This window comes from Papaver somniferum, chromosome 10 (genome assembly GCF_003573695.1).
Source record: "Papaver somniferum cultivar HN1 chromosome 10, ASM357369v1, whole genome shotgun sequence".
Classification (NCBI taxonomy): Eukaryota; Viridiplantae; Streptophyta; class Magnoliopsida; order Ranunculales; family Papaveraceae; genus Papaver; species Papaver somniferum.
The window spans coordinates 155991409-156004885 of record NC_039367.1 but is presented as its reverse complement, the minus strand read 5'-3'; the positions used below and the strand labels follow the sequence as shown (position 1 = coordinate 156004885).

The 13477-nt window shown below is 36.6% G+C and overlaps 1 protein-coding gene, 1 non-coding gene and 1 pseudogene across 2 annotated transcripts; all 3 read right to left on the bottom strand.

Annotated features, from left to right (window-relative positions):
* Nucleotides 1-1086: 1086 nt before the first annotated feature.
* TRNAY-GUA lies at nt 1087-1171 on the bottom strand. Its single transcript is given in 2 exon segments — nt 1087-1122; nt 1135-1171. It is a non-coding gene; the product is annotated as a tRNA-Tyr (tRNA).
* Nucleotides 1172-1406: 235 nt separating this feature from the next.
* On the bottom strand, nt 1407-4362 carry LOC113319671 (annotated as a pseudogene).
* A 455-nt stretch (nt 4363-4817) lies between these two features.
* LOC113317271 (60S ribosomal protein L30) lies at nt 4818-7068 on the bottom strand. Its single transcript, XM_026565414.1, has 5 exons — nt 6927-7068; nt 6724-6829; nt 6530-6631; nt 5195-5263; nt 4818-5098 (listed from the first exon to the last, which is right to left on the bottom strand). Exons 1-5 carry the CDS (start codon nt 6945-6947, stop codon nt 5058-5060), a joined length of 339 nt encoding a protein of 112 aa, XP_026421199.1. The 5' UTR covers nt 6948-7068; the 3' UTR covers nt 4818-5057.
* Nucleotides 7069-13477: the final 6409 nt, after the last annotated feature.

The window sequence follows — 13477 nt, the reverse complement described above, 5'->3', positions numbered from 1 at the left end:
CAAGAGAAATATGAGCAAGTCCTATGAAATCATCATTTTGTTTAGTCAATGGAGAAACCAACTTTTGAAGACCTTCAGTGAACCCATCTTCACAAGTACCCGCATTATCTTGGGCACCACCCATACAGTTATTAGCACCATCATAAGCTTGTACTTTAAAATTTGAAATAGCATCTTGACAATCATCAACAGCTATTGAATACAAATCGATACATGGTCATTGCTGCTGGTTTTTCTTTTCCATCTTTCAGAATTTCCGCAATATAAGAATTAGTAGATCTTGCGTATTGTTGACAAGTTTGCATTGATATTACTCCGAGTTCCAAAAGATCAGCTTGTTTACTTGCAGGGTTTGATGAAAAAGATGCAACACAAAAATCATACGTCGAAAGTTCGGGTTGTTTTGCTGCCTCCTTGCACACATCACTGATTAGATCAGCATTTACACCATGGAAGGAGTTGAGAACAAGAAAAACAATGAAAATTTGAAGAAATGAGAAGAATGATTGACTCATCTTTTTGTTTGGACTTTTTAAGTATTTCTTTCTTCTGAAAAAAGCTTTGTTGTCGTGATCTTTTTGCTAACGATTTATAGACCAAATTTGGCTCAAGTTTCTCCATTAGTTTACAAGCAATATTTGGTAAATCCTTTAAAGAGGTAACATATAAATAAGATTGTCTGAAATTGATTTTTTCCATTTATTAAGATTTTTGGTGAATCTCCAATTAATGAACGAATTTAAAATGCTTACATTCTTTTCTATTGCATTGTTATGGTCCTTATGGATGCCTTGTTGTATGTATCAGTGATTAAATCACCATGAAAGGAGTTGAGAACAAAAAAATAAGAACAATGAAAACTGATGAGATGGAAACGAATGAGAATGCTGGACAAAATAAAATGATTCATATTTTGAGACTTCCCAGTTAATTTGTGCTCCCTATTAATGCTTAAAGACATGGAGACGATCTTTTGATGATGAAGTGAGCCAGCTTCTTTGCTTATGACAGTCATTTGTACCATATTATCCGACTGATCAATTAGACTCAAAACAACAACCTAGATACAAAAAAAAAAAAGAGGAATCCGACCTACCGGATTCGAACCAGTGACCTAAGGATTATCTGCTACAACTACAGTCCTCCGCTCTACCAACTGAGCTAAGGTCGGATTTGTTCAAATTCCAAGAAAAAAACATATGAACACAAAACATTACTGTTGGTTAATTCCATGGTCGTCAATTGGCAGAATTGTTAACCAAAGTGGTGCTGAATCAAATCTCACTGACATTGAGGCAATTTATAAGCAACCACTGATGTTGGGTAACCAGGGTTAAACCACCAGTAAAACTCAAGTGATGCAAGTTCAATCATAACAATAAATTTGTCATTAAAAAGTAGCCGTTGAAATTTACCAGAAACAATTTTGGCAAAATTACCAATGACCAGAGAAATGACAATCACATTTTTAGATCAGTGGCAGTAGGCAATGCTGTGGAAACTTTTAGGTCGGAACATAGAAAGAAAAAACACAAAACTGGTCTCCTACAGACTTACAAATTTGAAACAGCCTGATTCAATTTCGCAGTAACTAACTTGTCAATTCATCGCTTACTGATCACCAGGAAGGTTTTAGTATGATATAAGAATCACCTGGGGGAAAACCCCGCAAAGAAGTGTCAGGCAAAAGAAGAAGATATACTAAACATGTGGAATTGAAGAAAAATGATATTTCTGTCTCCCCGGGATCAATGATACTTGGGCATGAAACACGGTAATATCGTCCACTAGCTGTTCCCAAGTCGACATTGTCTGAAAGAAACGAGAAACATACAAAAATACCATCAGCATGAAAACTCCAAAAGGTACACGCCCAAACTACTCAAAAGGGATAGAAATGAAAACGAACAACTTTCATACAACTCCAAAAAAACAAAAGCAACAGAGGTAGAAAAACTTTAAGTTCATAACCGACACTAACAACCTACCATGGACACACCCTGAAAACGAACGCAACATGTAAGTCTCTGTTTTGCTTATTTGTGACATGTTCCTCAAAACACCAACTGTTTAAATGTAATACTCCACCAAGGCAACATGAATCTCCGCAAAAAAAAAAAAAGTATAGCACAGGGGAAAAGATTGATAGTTGTAAAATGCAAGTAATTGTCTATTTTGCCGATTCGTGAAACTAAAGCTCAACTATTTGTTATTGCAGCATTTAACCAAGGAATAATCATATACCATACTTCTTTACTAGATACACTTAAGCGTTCTAACTGAACTTTAGATATTTCTTTACATACATCAAAGTGAAACATGTTTTTTGAACGAACCCGGTGACCATAATTTTTAACTGTAATTCTAAAATTGCTAGCTTGAACAATGTGAGCAGAATCACTAATATGGGAAATGCTAGCTTGAGCAATGTAAACAGAATCACTGATATGCCTACTGCAAAGTTAGCTAAAATTTGCAATAGAACAAAGGGGACATAAACCTAAAGGGGTCAAAATCGTAGTAGTTTGATAAGAAAGCTCAAGGCAGGAGAGGCCTACAATTCAAATCCTACTGTAAATAGTTGGCACAATCCTGCTATCCTCCCTAAATACATAATTGAGGCTAGCTTAACTACTTCACGCAATCAGGTACTTTGAGTTAAAAAACAGAAACATCTCAGGCTTGTCCATGTAAACAAGATATTCTTAAGCTAACAACCCTAATCAAACGACATTTATCTACCATCACACTGTGCACCAAAAACACACAAAAATTAGACAACCCCCAGATGAACAATCAAACAAAAGTGGCTAAATTTAGACCAAACAGACAAAAAAAAAGGGGGGTATTAAACACTACATTGGGTGCATATTGGGCATCAAGTTGTTCTACATTGACTTAGTGACGATTAAGCAAACAACAACTACTCCATGACATATATTCTCCAGGTTGTTCATACATGAGAAGTGACAAAATTTTCATTTCCAAAGTAATAAACAATTATAGAGCTAACACGCTAGAGAGGCAACAAGTAAACAAAAAGGTGAAAGACTACATACCAGTAACGCGCATTCATCTCTTCGAATCCTTCATTTCACAAGTAGCTCTTGGTAACTCAGCTGACCTTGGAATATCTTCATTAATGCAGGAGCTTCTTGCTCATACGGTTTCACATATTTATCCGAAAATGACGTATCTGTCATTACTGAAAGCACATTCAGAGGAATTGTTTCCTCAATGAGACCCTTTGAGACTAAAATTCTAATAACAGAGCACCTAGGGATAATCCTCTCCTTCAAGCTATTATTGAAAATCGCTGGGGTTTCAGCAATACTGGAAGAATCATAACCCATTTCATTCACAAGGAAATCCATAATTGCCGTAATCTTCTTCTCGGAATACATCATACAATACGGACTTTTCCTAAATGCTGTTTGAATTTGATCTTCAGACCAACCCCATCTCTTGTAAACATCCACTTTACTTTTCCAAGTGGCTTCACACATTCCTACCAATCCCCGTATAGCTACAACAAATGTTGTAAGTAAAGGATCAAAACCCATTCCTTTAACCTTTTCCACGATCATTTTAAATTTATCAGCATCTCCTATAAATGCTCTAGGTTGTGCGATTAGAAACTTGGAAATAGTAGATTGAGAGACACCTTCATATCTCAAAAGATCTAGGCTGACCATCAACGCTTCCACCCCATTTGGGTAGAGAATCCAGGAAGATTTTTAAAGAGTTGCAATGACATTTGTGTCTTTATGAAGAATTCTCTTAAGGATATCAAATGAAGGGATTATACTGGAATTTAAACTCAATGGAAGGACAGATGAGTTCCTTGATATGAATTTTGCTAGCTCAATTCCATGTAGACCTTTAGAATTGAAGAAATCCAATTTGGGTTTTAGGGTTTTAAGAGGATCAGATAAGAGAACTGATGGAAGCTTAGTGATGAGTTTGAAATGTGGGGTTTAGTGAAACCATAGTTTTCAAGTAATTTTAAAACTGAATCTGGTTGTGATGTGGTTTTCAATTTGATTTTCTTAGAAACATAAATAGCTTCATTTTCAGACAATCCACATGAATTCATCAAATAATTAACTACAAATGAAGAATCGGAAGAAGAAGATGATGAACTGACATTATTACTAATAGTAGACAAGGAACGGAAGAACATTGAACTAACCCTAGTACCAAAAACAACATTTGGATTCTGTAATTTGAAGAGGAAATACCGAGTTGCTGCTGCTGATGATGAAAATGGTTGTCCATTGAAGGTGGTTGTTGTTGTTCTTTTGAGATTTGCTCCCACTCTACACCACAAGGATCGAAACATTTTCAATTTTCACCACTGGAAGAAGATGAAGAAGAAAGAGGGAAACGAGAGTAAACCCAAGAGTTTTTAAAGCCTCGATTTGCAAAATAAATTAGGTGTATGAGAGTGATAAACGGAGTTAGTCAAATCCTGCTGACTCAAGTCAAACTTTAATATTTGGAAAATCTTTAAATGCCGCGACAGAACAAAAGTGCTGGTTGTCCGTTGAAGCTGTTTAGAGAAGAGGCAAAATGGCTTCTTCAAACATGATTTGCAAATAGGTAGACAATCTGAAGACATGGAAAGAGTCTTTGTTGATGAATAATCCACATAGATGTCAGACTCAGACATGAAAGTAGGCAAAGAAACACTGCAAAAATTTGTTTCATCTATTATACTTCAGCCTCATTTGAACGAGTTCTAAGGCTCAACTACACCCATTCAAAAAAATGACACAATTTATAAGCAGCCACGACAATTTCGGCAGAAGTACCAATGACTAGAAAAATGACAATCACATTTTTAGAGCAAGGGCAGTACGCAACAATAGTGTCTCAACATACTTTCAGATTCAGCTACCAAAAAACATTCAGTATTAATGTGTTCTTTCGGACTTACAAATTTGAAATAGCCTGATTCAATTTCACGATAACTCAACTCAAACTAGATAGAAAAAGAGTCGACCCAAACAAAGAAAATTCTGGATCTAATGATTGGATCAGCTAGCTTTCTTCACTCACTGGTCACCAGGAAGGGTTTTGATGATATCAGAATCACCTGGACAACAGAACGGGAAAGAAAAAGAAGTGTCAGGCAAAAGAAGAAGATTCAGTAAACATATGGATCTCAAGACAAATGATATTTCTGTCTCACCTGGATCAATGATACTAAGGCATGAAACACGGTAGTATCGTCCACAAGCTGTTCCCAAGTCGACATTGTCTGAAACAAACGAGAAGGATTCATCAGCATGAAAGATAATATATCTATAACTCCGAGACAAGCCGCCAACCAAAACGTTGAAGTCAGAAAGACACAAATTCATGGAGACATTATCAGCTAATTCCAGATGACGAAAGAAATCGGTTAAAATGGAACATCTACTTTATCCAAACACTTCATGTCCATCAAAATGGTACACATCCAAACTACTCAACAGAACAAAAGCAACAGGAGTTACAGGACTAGAAAAAGTTGTGCATGGTGGATTTATAATATGGCTGGAAACTGACGACAACCTAGAATGATATAACTTGAGAACGAACGCAACATGTACATCTGCTAAACAAAATACAAATACAGGGCAAAAGATTGATTGTTGCAAAACGCAAAAAGCCTCGATATTACTGATTCGTAACATGCTTCTCAAGGAAAAAAAGTAAACTGTGTAAATGTAACAGTCCGCCAAGGTGACATGTATCTCTGTTACAAAGAGTAGCAACAGGGCGAAAGGTTGATTACAGTAAAAAGCCTCTATTTTGCTGAATCGTGACATTTTTCTCAATAACTAAAGCATAACAGCTGGTTATTGTATCACTTCATCAAGGGATAATTATCTACCATACTTCATTACCAAAGAAACTTAAGTATTCTTACTGATTGACAAAGGATTTAAACAACAAACAATCAAGAAAAACATGTCCACCCGGATTTAGTAAAATAGTGACTCAGTGACCACAATATCAACTGTAATTCTGAAATTGCTAGGTAAATTTGAGCAGACACACTAACAGGGCAACTGCAATTGGACTAGAACGAAGAGACTTAAAAATATCACTGTAGGAGAGGTGTCAAAATATCATATATATTTTGATTGAAACGAAGAGACTTCATATATAGAGGGGTCAAAATATCACTGTAGGAGAGGACTCCAACTCAAACCCTACTGTAACCAATCCCGCACACTCCTGCTATCCTCTATGGATGCAGAACCAAGACTAGCTTAACTAGTTACTACAATCCGGATTTTTCAGAGAACATAAAAAAATCAGAAACATGTTAGGCTCCTCTACCTAAACAAGAATTTCTTAGACTAACAACCCTAATCAAACTGCAATTTCCTATAGTCACTTTGTAAATCCCAAACACTTCGTAAGCAATAGACAACCCCCAGATAAAAAAAAATCAAACAAAAGTAGCTAATTTTACACCAGAAAATCAAAAACAAGAAAAGGGGGCCAAATTAAACACTACAAGAAGACTACTTACTTCCATTAAAATGGTGAACTCCAACTTTAGCAAGCATAGCATAGTACTCAATCTCAGATTTCCTCAAAGGTGGACAATTGTTTGAGATGATTATAAGCTTTGCTGCAACAAAATTTCACTATCAAATCAGTACTAACCCTAAATCCACACCAAAAAAAAAAAAACACCTAAAATCAGAGAATAATAATTCTTACATTTGGAGCTTCTGAGAGTTCTAAGAACAGTTTTGTAACCAAGAGTGTATTTCCCACTCTTCATCACAAGAGCAAGTCTGTTGTTAATACTCTCATGAGTCTTCTTCTGCAAAAATCAACCAAAAAAAACAGATTTGATTAGTTATCCAAATCAATCCATCAAATACTGTAACATGAAGAAAATCAAAATGGGATTTGGGTACCATTTTCTTAACGGCCACCATTTTTAGAGATTGTTGAGTTTTCTCCGAAGACGGCAGTGGAGACCAGAGAGGAGGCAGAAAGAAGAGATTGAAGAAGAAACCCTAGAATGAGGATAAGATTTGTTTATAACGGTTGGGCTTTAATATTGGTAGGATTTGTGGGCAATTTATTTAGGGCTTTAATCCGCTGAATACGCCCAATCCAATCCGTGGGTTGGACGGATGGTGGGATGTGTTCTCGTACAACTGGATGGCGGATTGGATGCGAAATGGATTGTTGTTAGAGTAGTGCTATGCCGCACGACCTTGCAGGATGCCTTCCCGCAAAAGCGGCTTCTAATCCCTTAGATCATGATGTCCTTCAACTAAAACTAAAATCCAAATCTAAACACCTTGAACCCTTTAGGAAAAATAGTGGTCCCGAATTGAAAGTGGTGGGTCTTAAACTGAATGAAAATCTAACTGTTTATTTGCTCATCCAACGTCTTCGAAACCGCTTTTACGGAACCCATTCCACAAAATCGTGTGGGATAGCATTTGTCTTTCTGTTATAGCCGACAACCAAAAGTAACAGGAGCTTCCAGGAGTTAGAATCAAGATATTTTGTTTCACAAAAAAATATTTTTCACTTTTATTTTATTTTTGATTTTCATTTTTATTCCTAGAACTCGTTATTTTATTTAGTTTCTAACTTGATTTCTAATATTTTGACTAAATATATTTAAAGATTATTTCTTAATGTGTATCCCAGACACCGTCTTAACCGGAAGATAAGATATATATACCGGGAACAATTTTATACCTTTTACATGTAAGGAAAATATATATGTAATGACAATTATAACAAATCGTTAATAAATAAAAATTTGTAACAACTCGTTAATAAAATATGCAAAATACATCGGGGTTATTTGCGGATCCCCAATTTAGCAATGGTTAATGTATGTGGTGTTGAACACACAACATGTAAAAGAAAAAAAAAAAATTATAGTTTGTAAAGGATATTTTTTGTCCTCTTTTTACTTAGTTCTTTGGTTTTTTCAACCGATAGGTTTAAGTTATCCATTTGCAATTTCATGTTCGTGGTTTATATATATTTAGAGTCTGGTTGATTAGACTGGGTTTTATGGAGATGTCCAAGCTCTTCCCAGCCCCAAAAATTGTGGCTAAAACCCCCTCTTCCTGTTAGCCTTCCCTGGTCTCTGGGAATCCCAGCGGGAAGACTCCTGAAACGGTCAATGAGTAGCCGTTCTCAAAAAGCGTTAAACGGATAGTCATTAACCGTTCTACAACAAAAAACCGGCCAATAGTTGACCGTTCTCTTAATACGGTTGCTCATTATCCTTTTTCATTCTTCATCTTTCTTCTTCTCCTCTCTGCCTCTGTTCGAAACCGAGAGATGATTTTGAGGTAGGAATTGAGAGAATTAATTGTTGAGTGAGAGCATATCAAGTAGGAGGCGTTGATGATGTTGTGATTGATTGTACACGGGATGAAGAAAATTGAGATGATGTTATAAATCGAAAATAAGGTTCTGAAGTTAGGGTTTTCCGAAGGATGAAATTTGATTGAGGTTTCGTGGAATTGATTTGTGTATTGAGTTCCTGATGGATGAAGATTGAATGGGTTGACGTTTAATTGTAGTTTTGAAGTTGATTCAGTGATGAATCGAAGAACTAGGGTTTCTCAGAATATTTTCTAGGGTTCCGATTAATGATTAATAAGATGGGATTATAGATGGGTTTTGTGTATTGAAAAAAAAAAGAATTGGGTTTTCAATCTGGGGTTTGGTTACGGAGAAGAAGTTTATGGAAAAGGCATATCATTTAAGGTTTATCATTGATTTTACAATCTGGGTAGCAATCAGAATTGTTAACCAGTGAATGTATAAGATTGTATTTGAAGATTATCATGATCTAGTAATTCAGAATCCATCTCTGTTCTAGCTAGTTTCTTTACTGTTTATGCCACAACGGGGGTAATGACTATCCGTTCTGAAGAGAACGGTTGATGCCTTCCCGTTATTTTTGCTTTAAACGGCTAACCATTGGTCGTCCCTTGATTTTTCAGGGAATTGCCACAAGACCCAGGCGGCATTCCCATAAGACCCAGTCTTAGGTTTAAGTTTTATCCATTTATTATTTTAAGTTTGTGATTTATATTTCGGATCTGGTTGTAGTCAATTCTTATTTTTTTCAATTTTGTCCCTATATGAAAAAAAAAGGTTAGGCTTTTATCACTTTACTTTGGTGTAATAAAAAGAATTTTGGTGTAAGACAGCAAATGATCTTGGGTTGATCGGGTTAACGTTATAAAGCAGTGCGGGAAGCAGCATATTTATTGATAAGAAAATGTCAAAAACTCACCAAGATTTTTCCTTGGTCACTCAAGTTAAAACCTCAAATTGTCAAATTTTGCGCCAATTTCGTGACTTACGTCTATTTTGGCAATCCCATTCAAAATCTATACTTTGATTTGAGATTAAATCGATTCCAGGACCAAAAACCTATTTCACGATCCAGGTATGTGCATTTTAACCAGATAATGTTCCAAAATTTACATTGTGGTAAGAAATCAACTATTGTCGTCAAATCCCATGCCAAGTTTGTCTTCTTGCATTCATTTCAATCGACTATGTGATCAAAAATCTACTTCGTGAATTTCAATGTAAAAACTCTACTGTGGGACAAGTTTTATCTTATGAACCAACAAGATAGGATATCCCATTATATGTCTGAAATCAATATGATGATCACTTCCCCAAAATTTATATCGTGACAGAAATACCCCATTGTCATCCAATTTTTCATCAATTTTTGCTAAATTTATCGGTTATTTACACTTGTCATCTGAAATTAAATCGATCACCTGACCTATAATCTACAGGGGAAAAGATGTCCCATGAGGTTAAATTGTACTATGAACTAGTAATAAAGTACGGCCCATTGTAACTCAAAAACTTTAGAGATACCAGAAAATTCAACCTAGCAACGATTACAAAAATAGCTTGGACACTAGTACAAGAACCCAACTCTCTTTTGGCAAAAACTCCAAAACCTATATACTTTAAAAAGAAAAGCCCTCTAAAAGTTAAACCACCATAAGAAGGATCATGGACATGAAAATGTCGGTGTAAAGGCCTATAACTAGTAAAAAAGTACATCATTTGGGAAGTAGGAAATGGTTCACACATTTTATTTTTATTTTTTTGGATACCCGAAAGCCGGACCCAGGACCCTACCTGAATCCAGCCAGTTGGATTGGCCCCACTGCCAGACCCAACACCGCTCAACCCACTATACAACTAATCTACCACAAATCTTTACGGCGGCGGGGATTGAACCCCTGACTTCCTTCTTACTGTAGTTGATGGGATACCACTGAGTTATGCTCATGGACCCCTTACACATTAATATTTGGGAAGATAATTGGATCCCAGACTTCAAGGGAAATCTAATGTTGTACAAAAACTCACTTAATGAATATGTCATTCTGGTGGCAAGCCTAATTGATCCTATTACCAAATATGCAAAATTTGTTTGGGAACAAGGACCTAACCCAATTAGAATCCAATTTCACTCAACAATTGTTTTTTTTTTTTGAATTTTGGAAACTTGAACTACATACCACACAAATCAAGTAATATCAATAGAGCTTTTTTTACCGAAATGTGGTTTATCTGGAAGGAAAGATGCAGCAAAGTTTTCGAAGAAAAATCAAAATCATCTTACCAGTTATCAATAGAAATTCAGAAACATATCTGGTATTGGTCAAGAAACACCTCAAATTAAAAGGACAACAATATAACTATGAGAAAGAAAAAAGTTTTATGGACAGACCCAACAACAAATTGCCTCCAAATTAATGTGGATGCAACATAGATCTCGGAATTTCATTATTCTACTTTTGCTCTAATCTTAAGATGAAACAGGTGAAGTTGAAGGAGGAAAAGCAGGACCCTCCACAAGCTCAGACCCATAAGAGGCAGAGGCGGTATGCATTCTTCAGGAAGCTCACTGGGCAAAAGAAAAGAACATTCATCACTTCAGCATAGAAGGAAGTTGCAAGAGTCTCTTCAATCATCTCAATGGTCGCACTTCAGAAGTCTCATGGTGAAGCAAAAACAGTTTGGAGGAAGCAGATAAGATAGCACACTCCTGCAATAACTTTTTAGGTTTTCATTTTGTGCCAAGAACAAGTAATATAGTGGCAGACTCTTTAGCTAAATATGTGTAGCGCCCCCAAAGCCAGCAGCTGACTAATCCAAGAGATTAACTAAATAGGGAGGCACTACGAATCTAAATCAAATACTTAAACTTTCAATTAAGAAATCTGCTACAAAAACTTAACCCAAAACTAACGCCTTTCAGAAATATATATACAAGAACTCCTCTCAAACGATACATATACAATAGTCATTTGGTTTACAAACAGAATATACAATATAATAAAAATATCATAATATAATCAATTAACGAAGTCTACTTCTCGCAGCTTTCGCAGCGCAACTCTGATCTGTCTCTGAAACTGAAAGTGGGAATGGGTGAGCACATCATCCCTAAAAGGGGTGCCCAATAGAAACAACATTTAACTTTCAAGTAATCATTGGCATGATTTGAAAAACGATACATGTTTTCCCAAACACTAAAACAAAACCAAATCACAGAGATAAACAAACATGTATATGGAACTAACTCCTTTTTCAAACAAGGTGTAATATTGAGTATCGACCAATTCCTTACACACCCTAATAGGTAAATTGCGTGCTAAATTCCACACCTCATAATAATATTGATGTCGACCAATTCCTTCCACATCTAATAATATCGGTGTCGACCAATTCCTTTCACACCTAGTAACATATATTGGTGTCGACCAATTCCTTACACACCAAATAATATATACTGGTGTCAACCAATTCCTTACACACCAGATAACATATATTTTTCGAAAGTAACTAGATATGAATGAAGGAGCGTATCTTATATACCACAGATGGAAATGCTTATTTCCCAGACAATTCATAAAGAAAAACAAAGCATTACAATTCCTTAATTAAACAATGCATGGGATACACAATCAGTCAATGCATGAATTTATTGAACATAAGCTTTTGTAAAAGAAAACAACAATAATCACAAAAGAGTTAAGTGTACATTCCCACCTATTTTGATGATAGCTACGCCTACCTCGAGATCCAAGATCCACTGGTTCATCCTTTGAGTCGATCGTTGCTAATATAGACTAACTGTTAATCACACGAGAACTCTAAGAATCTAGCCACAATGGCTCACACAAGAATCATACAATTTTATCTAATGGTTTTACATTCTTTTATTATCTATCTTTAGCATAACTAAGAGTTTACTAATCTAATTAGGTTGGTTCTATAGTCCATTAACTAAGTCTTATGAATATCTACAACTTTGTAGAAGAAGCCAAAGGTCAATTCAGACCATAAGAGGTCCAATTCATCAAGACGGGAAAACTAACTCTAAGCCCAAGTTCACTAAACTAGCCCATTACAAAAGGCCTAGTCCATATGAGTCAACTAACGGTCACTGACCGTCAACGTTCGGTCGGAAAGAGTCGACTAACAGTCAACGTCTGAGTACAGGTCAAGGTCCAAAGTCTCGGTCAGAGGTCAACTCGGTCAAGGTCTGGTCTGGTATTGGCTCACTGAGCTGACTCTGAGTCAAACCGATTCAACACAGTCAGATGAACTGAGTTAGACATAAAAGAATCTAAGTCAGACTGAATATGTTCAGTCAGACATGCATAAGGTTCAGGCCTGAGACACAAGTAAGGGTGCACAGGAACCGAGCCGAAAAACCGGACCGTCCTGGAACCGGTGGAACCGTACCTGTTTTTGTACCGAACCGAGGAAGGGGGTACAGGTATCGGTTCAAAACCTGAGAACCGGCCTCTAGGGGTACAGGTACACGGTCCTATTCATGTCCCGTACCGTCCCGTCCCATTTGTACGGAATAATAGGATAACTGATGCAAACTTGAACAATGTTGACATGCTGGCGATAACGGCAAAGGTTATGGAGGTGGGAGGTAAGGTTTTGGAGACAATTGCTTATGGTACTGTCATACTTCCAACTGCAAAGAGGCTTCATACGGTGAAGCTATGGCTTCCATTTGTAAAGCTCTCTAAGCCTTTGATCAGTTCCTGGAGTGTTGATGTGGAGGGTTCGCCACCTTTCAAGGTGGACAATGAGATTTGACAGAGCTTGGAGTCTTCCCTTGTTTCAATGGTGCTCTCCCTAGTCCCTACCATCTGGAGATCAGGCGGAGATCTTGAACACATCATATTCATTACCCTGACTTGACCGAGGCATTTGAGGTTTGGTGTTACAGATCCAAAGTTGCGAAGATGAGACTTCCGTTTTTAGGAAAAATGAGATGTATGAGCAACTCGTCAGAGACGCCGCCAGGGAATTAACTTATTAAGTCATTTTCTTGACATTTTTGTTTCTAGCAATTAAGTTGCAGAAAGAGAAAGATCTGGTGTATGGATGGTATCCCTTGGTTATGTAATTTCCA

What these genes read in the sequence shown, in the direction of transcription:
- LOC113317271 (XM_026565414.1), bottom strand. Translation starts at nt 6,947, where the DNA reads ATGGTGGCCGTTAAGAAAATG. An exon ending in AACTCTCAGAAGCTCCAAAT is followed by an intron (nt 6,632 to 6,723) that starts GTAAGAATTATT and finishes ATTTTGTTGCAG; the next exon opens with CAAAGCTTATAATCATCTCA. An exon ending in CCTTAGTATCATTGATCCAG is followed by an intron (nt 5,099 to 5,194) that starts GTGAGACAGAAA and finishes TCTGTTGTCCAG; the next exon opens with GTGATTCTGATATCATCAAA.